The sequence below is a fragment of the Primulina tabacum genome, chromosome 2 (genome assembly GCF_025594145.1).
Source record: "Primulina tabacum isolate GXHZ01 chromosome 2, ASM2559414v2, whole genome shotgun sequence".
NCBI lineage: Eukaryota > Viridiplantae > Streptophyta > Magnoliopsida > Lamiales > Gesneriaceae > Primulina > Primulina tabacum.
Genome location: NC_134551.1, coordinates 43670649 through 43689559, shown reverse-complemented (window position 1 = coordinate 43689559; position 18911 = coordinate 43670649). Strand labels below are relative to the sequence as shown.

At 36.3% G+C, this 18911-nt stretch overlaps 1 protein-coding gene across 3 annotated transcripts; it reads right to left on the bottom strand.

Moving 5' to 3' along the window:
• Positions 1–8: 8 nt before the first annotated feature.
• LOC142532299 (proteasome activator subunit 4-like) lies at positions 9–16068 on the bottom strand. Of its 3 annotated transcripts, XM_075638622.1 has the most exons (35): positions 15757–16068; positions 14616–14718; positions 14403–14515; positions 13790–13912; positions 12736–12837; positions 12480–12645; positions 11840–11956; positions 11680–11747; positions 11481–11582; positions 11192–11408; positions 10781–11014; positions 10577–10704; positions 10322–10439; positions 10018–10236; positions 9784–9939; positions 8846–8922; positions 8523–8731; positions 7930–8146; positions 7754–7833; positions 7551–7668; positions 7310–7480; positions 6892–7057; positions 6765–6808; positions 6631–6673; positions 6357–6502; positions 6043–6137; positions 4974–5872; positions 3705–3983; positions 3509–3604; positions 2678–2856; positions 2141–2222; positions 1867–1991; positions 1031–1123; positions 318–471; positions 9–218 (listed from the first exon to the last, which is right to left on the bottom strand). In XM_075638622.1, exons 1-35 carry the CDS (start codon positions 15915–15917, stop codon positions 177–179), a joined length of 5442 nt encoding a protein of 1813 aa, XP_075494737.1. In that variant the 5' UTR covers positions 15918–16068; the 3' UTR covers positions 9–176. The 3 variants fall into 3 exon arrangements, with proteins under 3 accessions (XP_075494737.1, XP_075494742.1, XP_075494746.1); XM_075638627.1 differs by lacking the exon at positions 15757–16068 and having other exon boundaries at positions 14403–14510; XM_075638631.1 differs by lacking the exons at positions 13790–13912; positions 14403–14515; positions 14616–14718; positions 15757–16068 and having other exon boundaries at positions 12541–12645; positions 12736–12836.
• Between the last annotated feature and the right edge of the window lie 2843 nt (positions 16069–18911).

The following is an 18911-nucleotide window of genomic DNA, read 5'->3' as shown; positions in this document are numbered from 1 at the left end:
TATATTCCAGATAAAAATATAGCGAACTTATAGATAAGAAAAATGTAAAGAAAACCTTATAAATAATTATCTGATTACATCACTACAAAGATATCAAATAATGTATCTGTGTTTCTATTCCTTTTTTGTCTATTTGCCTTGGGTGAGGGGAGAGGTGTTTTAAAATACAATGTACATCAAGCAAAGTATGACGACGAAGTCGATGTATCAGCCAGAACCTGCAAGCATGGACGATAAACTCATTAATTAAAGAGCTCATGTTTGACTCATGCTAGACAACTGTTCAGCAGAAAAGGAAATCACTTGTATGGCTATACCTCAAGTTGCTCTTCAGTGAATGAATCTTTTTGTATATTCCACGTGTCAGCATGGGTGCGGCGGAATTCTGCAATTGCTTTTGTAACAGTAGACTTCAGGGGTGATGGCTCCGATACAAAACGAGCCAGTAAGGTGACATGGTCAGGTAACCAACTGGGACATAATTTTAGATCGTTTACTATTGCAGATAAAGAAATATCACTTGAGCAAAAAATAAAGTGTCTAGAACACTGATTATGGTAAAAAGAAAAAAAAAATTGATTATGGTAAAATATATTAAAAAACCGATCTAAACATCTTCCAATTTTCATGTTAAGAAATGAACAAGGTTTTAAAATATTACTCCAACATTCATATTTAGAACCTGGTTCCTGTAGAAAAACCGAAGCTAACAAATGGAATTACTAGCAATAGTTTGAAAGTTTCAACAAAATTGCATCTTCAAAACAGAGGTTAAGACTAATTCACATATATCTTAATAGGGAAATTCATTTCACACACAAAAATACCAAGCAGGATAACCTCAGAAAAATAACAGAACATCATACAGAGTAATCTGTGAAATACAAGCTTGATATTAGATTATTCGAACATGAGTAAAGTAAATTGTGGTGTGCAAGAGAATAACGCCTACAATTCATTTTATATTCATTTTATATGCTCTTTCCTGACTATCTTGGTGCGAGATAAATATGTCCAGAATCGAACATACCTGGGCATATCATAAGGAACCGACAACACGCAAGCTGCCAAAGCAAGTATGGAACCATGTATAGATGCCATAGGCACTGCAGAAACCTTACTTCTGTAAGAGTGAAGGAGTGATCAAGGGTCAGGACAGAGACACTGATTCATGGAGTGCATATAAAACTGTGGCACATTCAAGCTGCCTCTCCTCTCATAGATAATGTGTGTACCAGCTATGCACATGCAAGAAATTACGAAATAGATAATTACACGCTAGTAAAATAACCATACATTGACCACCGATACCACTGATCAACAATAATTACCACATTATGGACATGGAAATGCCATAAAGGATAGAATGATAACCACTCTTGAATTTGAGCAAAACTACAACAATTCAGTAAAGGAATTTCCCTGTTAAATGGTCAATCCGAAAAAATTGCGAGCTAAAAAGTTAATATGTTTTAACATTTTCAAAAAAAGATAGTACAAGTTCATGATTTGCGAGGGCAGCATACAAAATAGGTTTAGATCTAGCAAATTGTTCAAATTTCTTTAGGTTCTAGGGCTATATCTATTTGAATGCTATTTAAAATATTCCATAAAAGAACCATGTAGCAGTGCTCTACAAATTACTCATAGCTCAGTAAACAATAGATATAAAAAGCTACCATATTGTATACGCATTTCACTACAAGAACAAGCACATATAAATTACAAAAAAATAAACCAAAGACTGAAAAATTTCATATGGAAAGGGGTTAAAGTCAATCTTCGGAAGTAATGGTAGGCAGTGCCGGGGGTGGGAGGAGGTCAATAAAGAGCATGGCATATGTAAAGTCCAAGCAAGAAAACAACCTCAGCCTCCTCTTGTTAAGTAGAAGATTTGCTTTCCCATAAGCCCTACGGCGAAAATCATCAACTACGTCTTCATCCCCACCCTTCATTAACCCTGCTAAAACTGCCGCAGCATGCTCCCTAACCTGAACAAGTTTGTGATGATTATACTTGCCAGACTCATATAGTGAGATGTGACTGATAATTAATTACGCCACATTTGATTTGTAAACTGATACCACTAGCTAAATTTGTAAATTGTCTAAACAAGAAATGTATCAGATGAGAAACTTGCCTCAACTTGATTGTCTGTCAGCAGCTTCTCTACGGTCTGCCATATCTGCTGTTTGTCCACGTTGGTGAGAATAAAAGTGTGCCTGTAGCAGGATGACGAAGTAATATTAAACATTGTTAGGAAATCACAGAGTAGCAATGGCATGCTAAAACTAACAGCTATATTAGTTTCCCACTTGCGAAACAGAGGTAGGGCTGCTTTGGAGCTCACTAACAACGTATCATTCATGACTAAAAGCAAGATTAGTACAATTATCATAACTTACAAATATTTAATGCAGGGAGATATGATAAAATGCATACTTAAGAAACAATCAAAAATAATTTAGATAGTTGGACATGTGAGAAAACCAAGTCTCTCATTAGATACTAAAAACTACACATCTAATAGCCAGTGTTGGAAAATCAATCAAAGGTGTAAGAAATTCAAAATATGGTTACGTGAATTATGACAAACATGAGAGCATGTTACATAATCTTGCCTGTGCCTTACTGTGCCTTACACAAAGATATACCAATCCAAAATCAGCTATGATACCTGTACATGAAACTTCGCAGAAATGTCAAAGTTGCAGATCGAGTTCTCCAATTGGGATCTTCGGCTAAAGAAAGAATAATGAGCACAGCTTTGCGTAGATGGGGTTCCCCAAACACCCTCCATTTTAATAATTCAAATGCTGCCTTCGCCAAATTCGATAGATCTTTATTTGATGTTTCCTATCAGGAACAACAATCAAGCTTAATTGTAAACTTAGGGCACAACAAAAATCACAGCATTGTAAATAGATATATAAAGATAAATTTTCAGGCCAACTTAACCTTTTCTTTTTGCAATGTAGTAAATTACAGCGCAGTACTTTCTAATTCGAATGATAGCTTAAAACTACAATTAACAAACTAATGATAGAAATCAGGGTTAACAGTGTGTAATCGTTAGAATAATACATGGGCAACTGAGAGATGGTCATATATCCAAACACCTGTTAGTTGAACTATGCAACATGTAAACAATTCATGAATAAATGATCCAATTTTTAAAATATTAAAGCTACTTTAGTTTGAATTGTTTGTGTTTCATCTACTTTTCTGTGAAGAGAAAAATATTCATTCGCAGCAACACACATTAATCCAGACCTTCACTTTCAGATGATTGATTAGATTTCTAGTTTTACTGCTATTAGGTGATTTTAAAAATAAATCTAAAAAACAACCAGATACAAAAAAAAAAAAAATATATATATATATATATATATATATATATATATAAATAGGAAAATCATTAAACTTGCGCTGCATCACATTCATTTTCGGAAATAAAAATGGGAAAAAAATCACTGCAGAACCCCAAAAGGCGACTGGATAAATTTACCTGTAAAGATATAACAGGGAACATGAGTTGCACAATAACATCCAGCAAAACCGAGGATCTTCCAGACTTCAAAGATGAAATCATAAAATGAAACAACTGCCCACGTCGCAAAGAATTGTGTTAGTTGTTTACTAAATGACAACCAACCAACCAACAAACCCATAAGATAAATATGACAATTTAATAGCACAAATACCGTTTCCATCCATTTTATATCATCTTTAGAATGGTCATCTGAGATCCCATTCTCAGATATTTTTCCGGTTGGAATCACCAAAGATTCCAATGCATTAAGGTTTTGTATATTAGCTACCAGTCCAGATGCGCGCTTTACTAAAAATTGATCCCAGGATTCTGCAACCCCTAAATCCGCACATGTGGCACCCACATTATGCAAGTGACCATTACCAAAAGTAGCGTGAAGCCGAAGGTTTGAGCATAAGATAGCAAGCGTAACACCAACAGATTCTCTGACCTGTACAGACAAGACTAATAAACTTGACAGAAGATAGCAGTAAATTTGAGTGTTAGAAGTAATATTTTCCACATGGGAATGAGAAATTGGTTTCTGCTAAGAGCACTCGCATAGTGTAGATTAAGACAGCACAACAGATAGTATGAATAGGACAAATTTATGATCTACCAGTGCTGAAACTACAAGTATTGGAATCACTCGTATCATTTCAAAGCGCTTGCCAAAGACGACAAGAAGAAACATCCCATCAAAAACATTACATATATAAGCCAACGGTATTCCAAGAAGATTTGAAGCAGAATTTTACGCAAGTCCAGAAGCAAGAGAAAATGGATCGCAAGAAAGATGAAGACCATCAATAACTTAAAAATAGAAGGGAAGAGAAGAACTTCAATTATATAGGGAAAAAAAAAGAGAAAAGGAAACTTAAAATTATGGAAACAAAGTAGCAAACAGGTTCAAATCGAAATGTGAGATTACTGTGGCTGGATTCTCAATTCCTGATTGTTATTATACAATCAAAATAATTCTCTAAAAGTATTAAAAAATTGCGAAAATAAAATAATTGACCGGATGGTCGAACACATGAGCACAATATACGACGAAGACTAGAGAACTGTAAAAATTTGCTTCCGCTCAGGGTTTGACTAAATTTCCTTTCTAGGTTGCTGGAATAACACCTACCATCCGAATATATATCTCTTCCCCACAAGCACAGCTTTAAAGCACAAGTAAATCACAACAATCTCTGGCCATCAATTTTCAAGCCTAGACGGAAAGACACAGTCATACCAAAACCCTATTTGTAATCCCCAAGTAGAAGATAATTGCTTATGGAAATTAATAAAAGAATAATCCATTTTTAAAAAATTCTAGTTTCAGAAAAAACCAATAACCATAGGCCTGGAAGATAATAAAGCACTTAGTTCGACAAGTAGAAATCAACATCACACACTCTTAAGGATGTGTAAAGGGAATAATTTTGCTTACTTGTGCAGATGAGTGACTCATATTACTCAGCAGTTCATTTACAAGTTCATAATGCATCTGAATTTCAAGTTCAGGCATTCGTGGTGGAGATACTTCAATGAAAGCTGCTGAAAGAAAAGTATAGCGTTTGGCGACTACAGAAGTAGCAACTATCTGAGGTAAAGGTTTCATCAGACAGCCAATCACTTGATGCCTCAAATGAGGAACCCTGGTTCCAGATTTTCCCTTCCCAGTGACTGCATAGCGAATACTAGCCGCCCACTCTGGAATAGATTCCAGAGAGGGCGCATGGATAATGTTCTTCAATTTGACTTCCATCCAGCTATCCCATGCTTCTAAGACGCCAGAAACATCAGCATGCAAAACTCCAGCAAAAGCCTCAGCAGCAACACATTGCTTTGACCTCTCCTTAGCATCCGCAAAATCCACTAACGAACTTTTTAGTTCAAGTAAAACAGGCATGCCACATTCTTGAATAAGCCGTTTAAAAATTCGTGCAAAGCTTGAGTAAAAGGTATCACTTCCGAATAAAGAAATCCAACTAGGGGTACGAGGCCAGGAAGCAGAAAAATCAAAGTAGAAACGAGTTATTGACTTGTCAGCAAAACTTTGCAAGGAAGTGATCCCATGATGCCCTCTAGAACTGACACCATCTGCATCTGTGAAAATATGAACATGAGAAAGGCTATTCAAAGTCTCGTTAAAAAATCCTTCTTCCTGAAAAATATCAGTCAAAGCTCCTTCAAGGGATGACTTGGCATCTCTCTGCAATTCACTGCTAACATTTAAACTCTGTTCAGGAAGCTTGTACGGTGACTCTTTCAAAAGCGTGTTTAGAGCAGAAATTGCCAGTATCCGGGTTTGTGGCAGTTGACTTTTCAGATTCTTCAAAAAGTGACCTGAAATGGGTAGGATTTGAACATTATAGAATCAGAGAAAATTTTGAATTTTACTAATTAAACATTGGATAGAAAATGCAATGGATAATAAAGCAATCAAACAATAAGAAACCAATCTTCAGCTAAGCACACTCAGATATAGAAGGCATCAAAAGATATTAATTACAAACCAGCAATTTCACTCAAAACTTCTCTAGATGAATTTGGATCATTTCTAGAAGCCATAGCCAGCAACAGCAGAACTCTGTTAGCCATTAAATTATACCTGAAATTAAAACAAAATAATTTAATCAAATTTGTAGGTATGCACACCACAAAAGGAAAGTAACCACATCTGGAAGTCACAGCAGCGGATATGCATAATGCCTGACATTGTACATTCTATAACCTAAGGCTGGCGATATTGCAGCAACAGTATCAATAACCCATTCAAGAAAATAGAAGTAACAGTAATTCCAATAAACATAGCGAGAACAATATGTACCGCCAATGCAAGTTGGAGCTTTCAAAACTCATAGAACCAATCTCAGTAATGAGATCTGTAAAATCAGTCCCATCCGCATGACTGCCAGTTGCCCGGGAAAAGCTTCTTGATACTCCAGAAAAATGAATATTATACTTGACGAAAAGCTGTTATCATCACATCTAATGTTATTCACATATAGGATATGGTTATCTAAGAACTCCTTGAGGAGTAATCTTGAAAATTTAAACCGGCTTAAACACAGGGAAAGGTGGGATGAATCAAACAATCTCACCTCAGTAATTGCTTTCTGAGCCTTCAGTGATTCATGGTGGGAACTACAAGCAACAAGATGTTAAATAAAATACTTGTCATTCATTGAAAAGCGATTTTTTGGGATAAAACTATGTAAACATCATAAAATGTTACCTGAACAAAATTCCGCAAAGAAATGAAGAAAGAGCCTTTATGTCCTGGATTTAAGGGAGAAGAAGAGAAGAATTAGCAGTAGTTACTTTACAGTGTTTGACGTAAATTACCTAAAAAAAAGTGGTACCATCAAACGCTTGAGAACCGTTTGGGATGACAGTATTGCACAAGAGCCTAAGACCGCATTTTCAGGCGAGGTAGGATTTCTCAAGTTTTCAGAAAGAGTGAGCACACAATTTGAAATTGTTGATGGCCATCTTTTCATCATTTTGAGGACACACTTTGTTGCCATTCTGAGGACATTACAAAAAATTTAGAAATAAATAATAATAAATGAAAAGGAAGTGGAGAACTTTTGGTTGGAATTACATGTACATTGACATGACGAGAGAGGAGAGAGTTTGACTACCACTCAAAAATGCTGAAACTAGAATTCCACATATAATAGTACACAACGAAATTAAAGGATAACCTTCTTAATCTCTCAATTCCCATATCATTCAAGCAGAAAAACAAAGGCAAAAAAAAAGAAGTAATACACTTACCCTCTAACTGTTTCGTAATTGTGCAAAGCGAGCTTAAGAAGATCGTCCATTAGCAGAGTCAAATGGTCTGATGGAAAGATGTTTCCAGAAGCCCGGTATAAATGATATGATGACTGCGATGATCTCCACGTGTTGTGCATATAAGCTTTGTCTATAATTGCCCACCGAGGCCTATATAACACACAGAATCAAAATACACATACCTTGACATAGCAACAGGATATAACAGTGGATTCATTACCTTCTTTTTCCTTTAGAGTGAGATGACAAAATAAAATTGATTGGTGGTTCTACAATGGCAGTTGATTCCAGTTTCCAGGTTTGCTTGTGATTCGACCACTCCTCATATTCAGCACTTCCTGGAGGATTTACCAACAAATAATTCGCATGATATCAAACACCAAGAATAAACAAAAATGAGAACTGTCTAAGAGGTCTCCCAACCATAATTTCCTAATGTGTCCATTATACGAATGACAAGTAGAAATAAAATGCTATCATCAGACTTCTCCTTCAGCAAATATCTGCAAGATTGCAACAATGATGAGTTTCAGATAAGTTAGCATCAACGTGATTGCAAGGAGACAACACTAGCAGAGAAAGAAAGGAACATAACATACGTGCAAGTTTCGTGGATGACATCAGCAGCTTTTTGTCGTAATTCTGAGCTACCAATACATGAACCTGTGGCTCCAGCAATCAAAAACTGAACAGAGCTTGCATCATTGCCCATTCCATTCCGATACGATGGTGCGAAATCAGGCAAACATGATAGAACACCTTGCAACGAAGAGTCAACACGCAGAAGCATCACTTTCAAGTGATCTTTCTCTTCTCCTGGCAGTTAAAGTACATAATAGTCAGTCAATAAGATAGCAAAGAAACTATAGAATCTTTTACTGATGATTCTAGGACAGGAAAAAAGAAAGAAAACTTGTGTTTATCTTCTTGGTACATAAATGCAAACTAGATATCAAGGTTGTCACGAAATCATTTCCGAAATACATTCCACAATGACAACTTACAGCCATCAATAGAGCCTTAGATCACACTCATAAACACAATTATGCACGCGTGTGTATCTCACTAAATTGTCGTATATATAACTTTATGGTATAAAGCTCCACAGCAGTACCAAGCAGTCTGGTAAAAGAACATTTATGGAAGCTACATGCTCAGATAAACTTATTTAAGATGAGCAACCAGGTACTACCTGCATCGGAGTGGATTTTGGTCTGACATATTGTTAACAGGTCATCCATGGCATTTTCAAAGTGCATTTTCAGTAGCTCATTTGCAAATTGAATTTCTTCCTTAGTAGGTACATGCCACTTTGGTGACTTCAGTGGCTTATCAAGGGAAAAATCTTTTGCATCAATCCATTCTTCCAGTGTAGTAGCAAAAGAGTAAGACGAAACACACCTAAAAAGACATGATATTACAACACAAGTCAAAAACAAGCGTGCTAAATTGACATATAGCTTGCCCAAATGTCGCATAAAGTATCTGAACCAAATGTGACAAGAGTTGGCATACTTGTACTGATCCATGGGATAATAGTGAACAAGGCTCCCTAGAAGAGAACGGAGGACGTGATCACCAGCCCCATTGACCTGCAATTTATTCAAAACTTTATAAACATTCAATTTCGAATTCCAAGAACAGTTACCCAAAAGAATAGATAACATGCCCACAACTCCACCAAGGCATACTAATCCAATTACCATCCCAAGTGAATGAAGGAATTATACATCTAGATAAGAATAAGGCTTAATACTTGTGTCTAATCATAAACAAACGAATATTTTCTTCGCCCACTAAATTCTGCTTGAGTTAAGTTCCATATCATACACTTTCTAATAACATTTCCGTGACTCGACTAAGGCATACAAATACAGTTAGCATGGATACCAAATGCATGAAGTCACAATTAACCAGAATAAGAATAGGACTTCATGTGTGCTGTCAAACAGATGACACACTTTCTCCACTCAGTAGATTCCAACTGTGTTACTCCATATTGTATAGTTAGCAAGAAACCAACCTCAAATTAACCATAAAAAACTACTACAATAAAAAAAATGCTATTCAAATCAGCTTGTGATCCATCATGATGGGCAAAAATAAATCTAGCATTTTCAAACAACAAGAATACACAGGTGATCTAATATCTTTGTGCCTTGGATCAAGAGTAACATAATATTGGGAACAATCATTTCTACCACACCTTCAGAAATAGTTGCATGTCTCTTTTCAAAATTAAATCATTAACTCATTTAAACGTGTAGAACTCAGGGGCATAGCATTGGAGATTCCGGATACTAGAGAAATATGTAATTAATGAATCCCGTTAGCCTCTAAAATTCATGCTTGAAAGTTTCCCTCAACTACCTTTCAAGTGTTAAACAAACTACTTAGACCAGATGTGTGTGCAGAACTCTCTAAGATTTATGTCAATAAGATAGAAGAAAAACCTTCCAAGATGTTGAATCAAATGCAGAAACAATAACTTCTTTGAATTGTTTCCCATAATGTAGAAGCACCGGACCACCATAACATATTGCAGCTGACAGAACTTTCAACTGATAAACAATTGATGTCTCAAGAGCTGGTGACAGAGTGCCTCTTACCTAAAGAAACACAAGTATAAGCTGATAAAATATCCTGGTGGGAGTTAAACTTATCGGAGTCATTTAGAGAAGAATAACCTTGCTAGATGATGACGCTTTTGAAGTTGCGCCACTTCCAAAACCAGTGCCTGGTGTTGCCTTCAATGAGGACATAACTGACTCTAAAATTGGTTTAACGAGTTGAACAACAGCTTCTTGTGGATTTGAATGAATACAAGCACAACAAAGCAGTCCAACCTCTGCAATTGCTCCAGGAAGAATATTTGTAGCAACAAACTTGGAAATTTTTTTAAGTGCCTGTTGGATATTACGTACAATTTCACAACAATATTTTCAAACAAAAATTGAAATACAAAGAAACTCGTATTGATATCGAAATCACCTGCTTGTAGAGCGAATCTGAGAGCCTCCCAAGCATTATTTCAAGCATGCAAAAGTAGTAGGGACCATCCTCAACCAGGAAAGTCCCTGAACTTGCTGGTGAATAAATGCCTTCATTCCTGCAGCAAGAATGGCTACTTAGACCGACGGCAATGTCTGAGAGAAGCTGTTACATATTGCTACAGACTGTACGTGCATATGTAAACGAGTGTATAGGCAACTAGATAAAAAAGCAAGATTTCATATAATTACTTACAGGACACCACTAGGTTCCAAGTGTTGAAGTAAGGAAAATAGTCGACATAAGAACTCATCAAGCCACTCCGAGAAGCGAATTGAAGGAATTACTGAAGCTCCATTCATATTATCTTCCAAGGTAGACATCTGCAAACAAAAGATGATCGAGCTCAGTCCGAACAGCTCATGCTTTAAGGATATGTGTAGTGAAAAGATCCCTCACGCTGGAAAATAAGGAACCGATCAGTTGCATGGTTGCTAGGGTTTTAGGAGGATCATTGGCATCCATTCCAAGTAATGCGTTGGACAAAGCAACCATCAGCAGATCAGCATATGGATCAGGTCCATTGACACTAGTTGAATTCACATCCAAGGGAGATAAAGCATTTAAAAACAGTGCCCGCCCGGCAAAAGCTATAGATGTCACGGCACTCTTCAACTGGTGGGTGGCTGTCATCTGATAATACCATTAAATTGATAATGAATAAAGTTGTCAGCATGACTACAAAAAAGTAGGTTAACTTTATGCTGCTGTCACCGACATATATTGATTTGAAATTTAGAAGTGAAGAAATAGAGCAAAATCAGTTATCTTTCCAAAATGTGGAACTGTTAACTCATATATGCAACTTACAGTTTCCAAAGCCATGTGAAACCTAGACACCAAAAACGGCAGAACCAATGATGGCTCTATGTATGACAAAATAGAAGTTGCGGTGGAAACTGTTTCAGAAAGCTGCTCGTTTTTGCTATACTGACCCCGGTCGATCAACTTCAGCACGGTGTTAACAAAAGAAACCTTATCAACCTGGGTGATGAATAGTTCAGATTTCTCACCGGCATCTTTACTCCTGGAACAATGACTTATCAAAAAGTATACCAACACATTGCATAATAGTATTCTTGTATTGAATAAAACTTACAATTGCTCCTGATGCAACCGCTTCTGGAATAAATTCACCAAATGAAACAAAAACCGTTCTAATGAATAAGTCCAACGACCACCATTTGAAGGATGGTAATATCTAAAAAATCGAAAAACAAAACACATAAATTACGACGTGTAAAACCAAGATTTTTTATAAAAAGAAAAAAATGTAAATAAAATTCTAGAAAACAAACTGCTCTAAAAGGTTGACTAAATCGTCAAAGTGCTTTTGTGCCAAGCTACCAGGTTTCAACAGATACACCTGCATTAGCAATCAGATAAAGTAATTAAAACCATTACTTCGAGTTCAGTGGAGCATTGCTAGATTGCTTAGGTAGTAAACACAAGCCTTACAATTGATTTAGCAACTGCCTTTGATGGTATGCCAGTTCGATTTGCAAATAGAAATATCGTGTTCCTGGGAACATCTACAGAAAAAGGACATGAACCACTCCCATTTGCCACAGGCACCTACACATATCATGCATGCACACATTTCAGAACATAAGTTTCTTGGACAAATGTTTCATGATTTTGTATTGATTCCAACAGTATACTCAACCATAAATGATTCTTTGATTCTTTTATACCAAATGAATGACTGGTTTGTAAATGAAGAATACAATCTGACAAATGAAATACTCGCTATTCCTCAAAACTCGAAACAGATCTTAGGAAAATAAGAGATAGAAAGCAAAGTATGAGTTGAATCTCAATTAACGAACATAGCATCAAATGTATATTAAATAAGTATAAACAAATCTGAACTCTAGAGGTCAAGCCAGTCTGCCAAACTTCCTGCTAAAACCTACCGAGCACATACTAACTGGGGCTCAGCTGACTTCTATGGCAGCACCTAGTTCTCAGGGGACTTATTGATGATTCTTGTGGTAACCATTAATGAAGTAGAAAATCCCCAGTAACGTATATATTATTATTAACAGTTAAAAAATGACAATACACCAGCTAAAACTGTTAACTAAACAAATTCTACCTCAAACATATTCAAATATATATTGAATAAAACTGGTGTGAAATCCTCCCAGTTAATGAACCTGTAGCTCTTTATGACACGAGCTGTCACAGAGGCCCATTGGCTATTCCAAAATTGGCAGTTTGGTATTGAACCCCAATTATCTAAACATATTCCCACCCATTCCCTGTAATGAAAGGGGAAAAAAATCAAGATGATGATGAAGTAACGTCTAAGTCATCAGAAAATAATTTACAAGAACAAAGTAGTCGTTTACCGCAGAAAGAAATCCTTATTTTCAAAGTTTGTAGGGAGGAAAAGACGCAAAAATCCAGCACCTTCAAAAGAAGCATTATGCCATGGATTTTCCATTAGAGATCTGAAAATGTATTCCATCCAATAAAGCATGCGTTAAAATTAACATTTGAGATAAAAATCACTGAACACATCGGAAGAATGTAATTGATAGGCAAAAGTTGCTCTTTTTTCCAAGAAATAATATCAAACAATGAATAACAACGATTCACTAGATCAGAACCACAAGTCAGGACTAAAATAAAGAAAAAAATATTGAACAGTCAAATCAACAGAAGACATGAACAATTGGCTATAAATTAAAAGATGCAGTTTCTTGAAGTCATGTCAAACCAAAATTTAAAAAGTTGCATGCACTCGTAAGAAATAACACAATAAATAGGTAACTAAAGTCAAAATGAGTAATGATGAAGCAAGAAATCAAAAAACTTAACTAACTATTTCACCTACAGCCATTCGAAGAAGAAAGAAAACAAATAAAAAACAGCAAATAAATCTGAGAAGTAATCTCCACTGAGTATGTAATAAGGTAACTTGTTATGATGCTATAGATTCCCATTCTTAGAGAGTATATGATATAATACACCAGGAAATACTACAGAGGTAATAGCATCCTTCCCTGAAAAAAAATTCGTGAGCATAACTCAAGACACAAAAAATCCTATATCATATTTGTGTGAGACGCTGCATCTAAGCAAAAAATAACTCGGCCCTGTTATATAAAATCTTCTTTTTATCTGATAGTGGCATAGCTCATCTTGTTTTTCGTCAAGTAATCAGAAGTTGAGTCACTAAAATTGTCCCCCACCCCACACACACACTATAATCTATGTGTCACACATCCCATGATCTGGTCAAATGAGTCGCACAATTTTAAGTATGCAAGAAATGTATACATTTTTAATGATACAGATTACTTCAACTCATTATCCTCCTGATATTGATAAGGCAAAACTCGTGATTTATATTTCAGACATTAAAAAATAAATTTCAAAGAAGATAAACGACAAAAATACCTGAATTCAGACCATATCTCTAAGGCGGAACCTGAAGGAAAAAATCTCCGACTAGATCGAACAAGAGAAATTACTGTCTCAAAATGTCGTTGTCTCAATCTCCATCCTTCTGGGCCAGTATTCCTGTATCAGAAAGTGAGACCTAATTTGTATGTGTACTATTTTCAAACAAAAGTAGAAGACACCAAAGAATACCATAAAACACTGGACTCTGACAACCTTTTGATTGTAATATATATGCGACAATTATAGAGAACTAAAAAAATTTTAACCACAAAATAATTATTTACACGAATCATCTGGTAAAGCTCAAGTACCTCTATCAACACTAGACATTCAGACAAGTGCAATGTAAGGTTTACAATGTTAAATGAACCCCGAGGTTGATAGCATAAATGTGCCCACAACCATACCATGATCAGTCCATGCAACATGGCAAACAAGGGAAAGAAACCACTGTGCTTAAGTGAATGAAAAGAAATTCGTATGTATATAAAAGAACTGCTTAATTTAATGTTACGTTCTAATGTAACAAAAATGTTTATTCAACCCAGTGAAATCATGTCTTCATAGAATCACTAACACCAAATAGCTGTCCCAATTATGAGCTCACCTTGAGAAATGTGTGTGAACCAAAATTTCATATAGAGGCCTCCACTGAACTTTCAAGGACAGTTTTTTCCTGTATTTGTTCAACAATCTTACTAGAAGGTTTCCCCATCTAACCTAATAAAGAAATCATATAAAAAAAATAAAAATCAGAGCATGTATTAAAAATATGTGAACAAGACCTCCAGCAGGAACCCGCATAACATAAATCCTCAACCTGACTATGAAGCTTGTTCTCTGATATTTGAAATAGTTTCATTCCAATTTCTACCATGGCAGACACATCTTCGAGAGATAGCTCACTTTTGGCCTTTATAAAACTGCTCAATGGATGAAGAGTAAAACTTGATCAATCAAACAGACATACTGTGCACGACAAGATAATATCTGCATCTGATAAAGAAAACCTTGAGATCCATCAAGAAAAACTAAAAATAAACTAATTAACACAAAGTGCATAAAAAATAGGAATAACATGACAAATAAACAAAACTATAAGAAGAGGGAGGGCGGCAGAGAGTGAAAGAGGAAACAATGTTTAAAATATAAAAACATAAGACAAAAACCTTGGCCCAAGGCATCCCGCCACCAGGCACCTACGTCTCTGAATTAAGGCCTCCCAGTAAACAAATCAAAGCTGATCCATCCTGGTTCATTATCATTTCAATTTGTGTGGACATTGATAGATTGTAAGCATAACCACATGGGTCCATAAGGCTGGCCAATTTACAGTTTTTACTCTGCTCGGCAAATACAAAGCCAATTCACATTGTCATTCTCTCCTCAACACCTTATTACACTACAAACTACGAAAGTGGCCTTAAATTCTAATATTTCCCCTCCACTTCCCCAGTTTGTGAATGAAAGAGAATGTTATTAATTATGTATCCCAAGTGGCACAGGCAGAAATGGGGTCAGAACTTGTTCGTCTTTTTATTGTGTTGCTAAACAAAGAAGAACGCACCAGAACTTTCGTTGAGAAAGTTCGTCTTTCACCTGTGTTGTTAAACAAAACTGAGCACTTCAATTTTTTTGTTGAACCTTAGTATGTTATATCAGTAGATAGTATCTCAACCAAAACTCTATTGTTCCCAGGAAAAGATTCCTGTTCCAGTCAAAGAACCATATGCTAAAACTGAAGTGGGATGACCACAATACACTTGTCTACTGGAAAATGGAAGCCAAAAGTACCAAAATGATTAATTCTACCGAAATTCAAGCCAGAATACCAAATTGAGGACGGGTGCCAAAACTCAATACATCACAAAATTGCAGATTCAAGCTATCACAGAAACAATTATTAACTGAAATGCGGTTAAGCTGAGAAAGATAAAGAATTAAGGGTGATAATACTTTACAGGTCAAGAACGGAGACCCATTTAAGAGAAGCATAAACAGATTCTGGATCGTCCGGATTGAATGACTCCTTAACAGACTGAACGATTCCAGCAAAAGCCAGCTTCTCTCGCTTCGATTCCTCAGCCACCGGGGGTGGCAACCATGCATTGTAGAGATGCATACTCCGCAGTTAAATCGTTATTGCGATAAAATTCCGAATCGGGATAAAATCTGGGCGGTGATGTGAAGAATGGAAACTTGCTTAAGCCCGGGGTTAGTTTGTGTTTATATGCGATTGTTTCAGTCGGTCTTCCTTTTTTTATTTCTTTTCCCACAAGAAATGAAATGTAAGGATGAGGAGAAGACAACGAGCAACCGGACCGGATGGCGGTTTGAACTGGTTTTTCTTATAAATAATTTACATGTCAGGTTCGTGCCTGACGGTGCAGATGGTCCACGACCAGTAAACAATGCAGGTCCTTTGTTCACTTACATTCAGCAACATACTACTAATATTTACGTAAACTTCATATTTGAATATTTGAATCATAGGATGACTGCAAATTGAGGTTCAAGTCGATTTCGGTGTCCTGTATTTATAAGCGATGCATATCTCATCAGTAGTTTCTTTTGAAAATGTTGATAATATTATACGAGTGCAGCACGAAATAATCTTATCTGAGTATTATATATTGAAAATAATATATACAATCATGTGGTGACGTATTTAAATCTTAAGGGATTGTTGAATGGTGACACCGTGAGTAGTTTCTAATCTTTCGTTTAGAAACACTGAAAAGTTTTAAAGCTTTTAATCTCGTGTAACTGATTAACTGAAGATAAGGGGGATCAGTTCTCGCATGTATCAGTTCAGTTATGGTGAGAACTGAACTGATAGATACTTGAACTGATCAAGTCAGTTTAAAACAAGGGGTTAATAGTTAAAGTACACAAGATATGCTTATGGATGTTCGGAGACATCAACTGCTCCTACGTCACCTCTTCTACCACCTCGGGTAGGATTCACTAGAAGACTTTGATCGATACAACACTTTGTACAGACCCACCCAGATAAGACTTACACTACTGCCTAAACTGAACTCCTAGACTGGACTGAAGGCAGCACCTTCCAGTCAACACTTCTTTAATGGCTATGTGAGAAAGACCACATACACAAGTTTAACGTCTTTCTGCATGACTGTATTTGAGTGGTGGTGTGTGTGTGTGTGTGTGAGAACTGATCTCTGAACACTATCCGAAAGTGTTCTCACACACTGAGGGAAATATGCTTCTAATCTAAGCTGATAACACGTTGAAGTGTTCCCTCGACTGGCTGAATGCTTATTTCTTAAGCTGATATGACTTTGAAGCGTGCCCTACTCTTTTCTCTCTTGTGTTGTATATATCTTCACTGATCTTCACCCTCTATATATAGGCACGAAGTTTGATCGTACAGTGAGAATCAATTATTGTATCCGTTGCATTTTGAATATGTTCCTCGAAATTTGCCTTGTCCTTTCTGGAACACTTTTGTCTTTAAGCTCTGATGCAACGTCTATTATTGTCCTTTTACTGGACAAAAGTTATTGTACCTTTGCGCACAGCTGTATTCCACTTAGTTCAGCTTGTCTTGATCTGCAATTGATTGCTCCTAACTGATGTTCTGAACTGATCAGTTGAACTGGTCTTCAGTTGGGCTGGTGAAATCAGTTGACTCGTTAGTTGAACTGATTTCACTCTTGTTCAGTTGAACTGATCTCAGTTGGGCTCTTCATCAGTTGAACACTCCTTCGACTGGCCGGGCTTCTGAGGTTCTTCTGCTGAACTACCTATCAACTGAACAATCAGTTAAACTCATTTACGATACATCAGTTGAACTGGTCTAGTTTGGTTGATAAGTTGATGCTTTCAGTTGACATCTTCGACAGCTTCAGTTTTGGCTCGCAAACTGATTATTTCAGTTTCAGCTATCTGTGCACTAAGGTAGATTATTAAAAACTAACAAACAAGTTTTGTTAACATCAAAATTAAGATTGTGAACATGAAATGTTCCAACAATCTCTCCATTTTGATGATCACAAAACTTGAGCAATTAAAGCTAAAAAAAGTTCACCCAAAAGAGAATAAATGAAATAAAGAAAAGTTTTTCAGTTCGAGGAATAGCAGAAAGAAATGCTCCCCCTCAACAACTGAATGAAATAATTTGAAAATAGTTTTTCAGTTGGAGAGATAATTCTAAACAAAACTCCCCCTCAGAAACTGAATGAAAAACTTCCCTTTAAAAATATAATCATTTACGTGATTAATGAAGTTTTAGTATCAATCAAGCACTTTAGGCAACAAATCTTAAGATAGAAGTTCAGTTATGTAAAGGCTAACTGGACGAACAAGATGTTTATTTAATCAAATAAGTGTCCCTTGTATTATACATCTGCGCATATCAACCAATGTAAGGGAAATTGCTACTTCACTAGCAGACTTTAAATAACATCAAACATCAGTTAGTTTACACATAATATAACTGAATATACTAACAATTGGTCGCCTTGAATGCTTTGACTGTTGCAAAAATTGTGAGTTTCTTCTTCCAGAAGATCAGCTAATTTGCCTTTGGACTTGATCTCTGTGATGTCTAACTGGTCGAGCTGACTCAAACTGGACTCAACTAGTGCTGAAATGCATTGATCATCTATATTTGATCTGATATGGCAATTAAGCGGCGGTGCTGATGATGATTAAGCTCCACTTAACTCATCAGTTTCAGTTACACTCACTCTCAGCCTATTTGATTGGTAGGCGGGCGGGGCGGGCTAAGCCCCCTATTTCTTCCCGAACCCACTGGCCTTTGGTGATCAGTTGAGCTGGTAGATTTGCAACTGAAATCTTGTCTGAAGAGCAGTTTAGGTGAACTGCTGTTAACTGAACTCAAAATGCTGCAAGTTACTTAAAACAACAATGTTAATGAGTCGAGAGAAGCAGCTACGATGTTAGTTCCAGAGTTAAGAACCTTCTCTCTTCTCATAACAAACGCATAAAATATTTAAGAGGATTTTGAAATCCATTTTAAATAGCATTTTAAAATATGTTTTAAAAATATCAGTTTTCAAATATCCTTCTTAGAACACCCCGCCCTGATACCAATTGAAGGATCGTCTGCCTAGCACCTTGTGATGCT

Coding starts and splice junctions, on each gene's coding strand:
- LOC142532299 (XM_075638622.1), bottom strand. CDS start 15,917: ATGCATCTCTACAATGCATGGTTGCCACCCCCGGTGGCTGAGGAATCG. Junction 11,015..11,191: donor TTCACATGGCTTTGGAAACT/GTAAGTTGCATA, acceptor TGGTATTATCAG/ATGACAGCCACCCACCAGTT. Junction 6,809..6,891: donor CGGTTCTCAAGCGTTTGATG/GTACCACTTTTT, acceptor CCTTAAATCCAG/GACATAAAGGCTCTTTCTTC.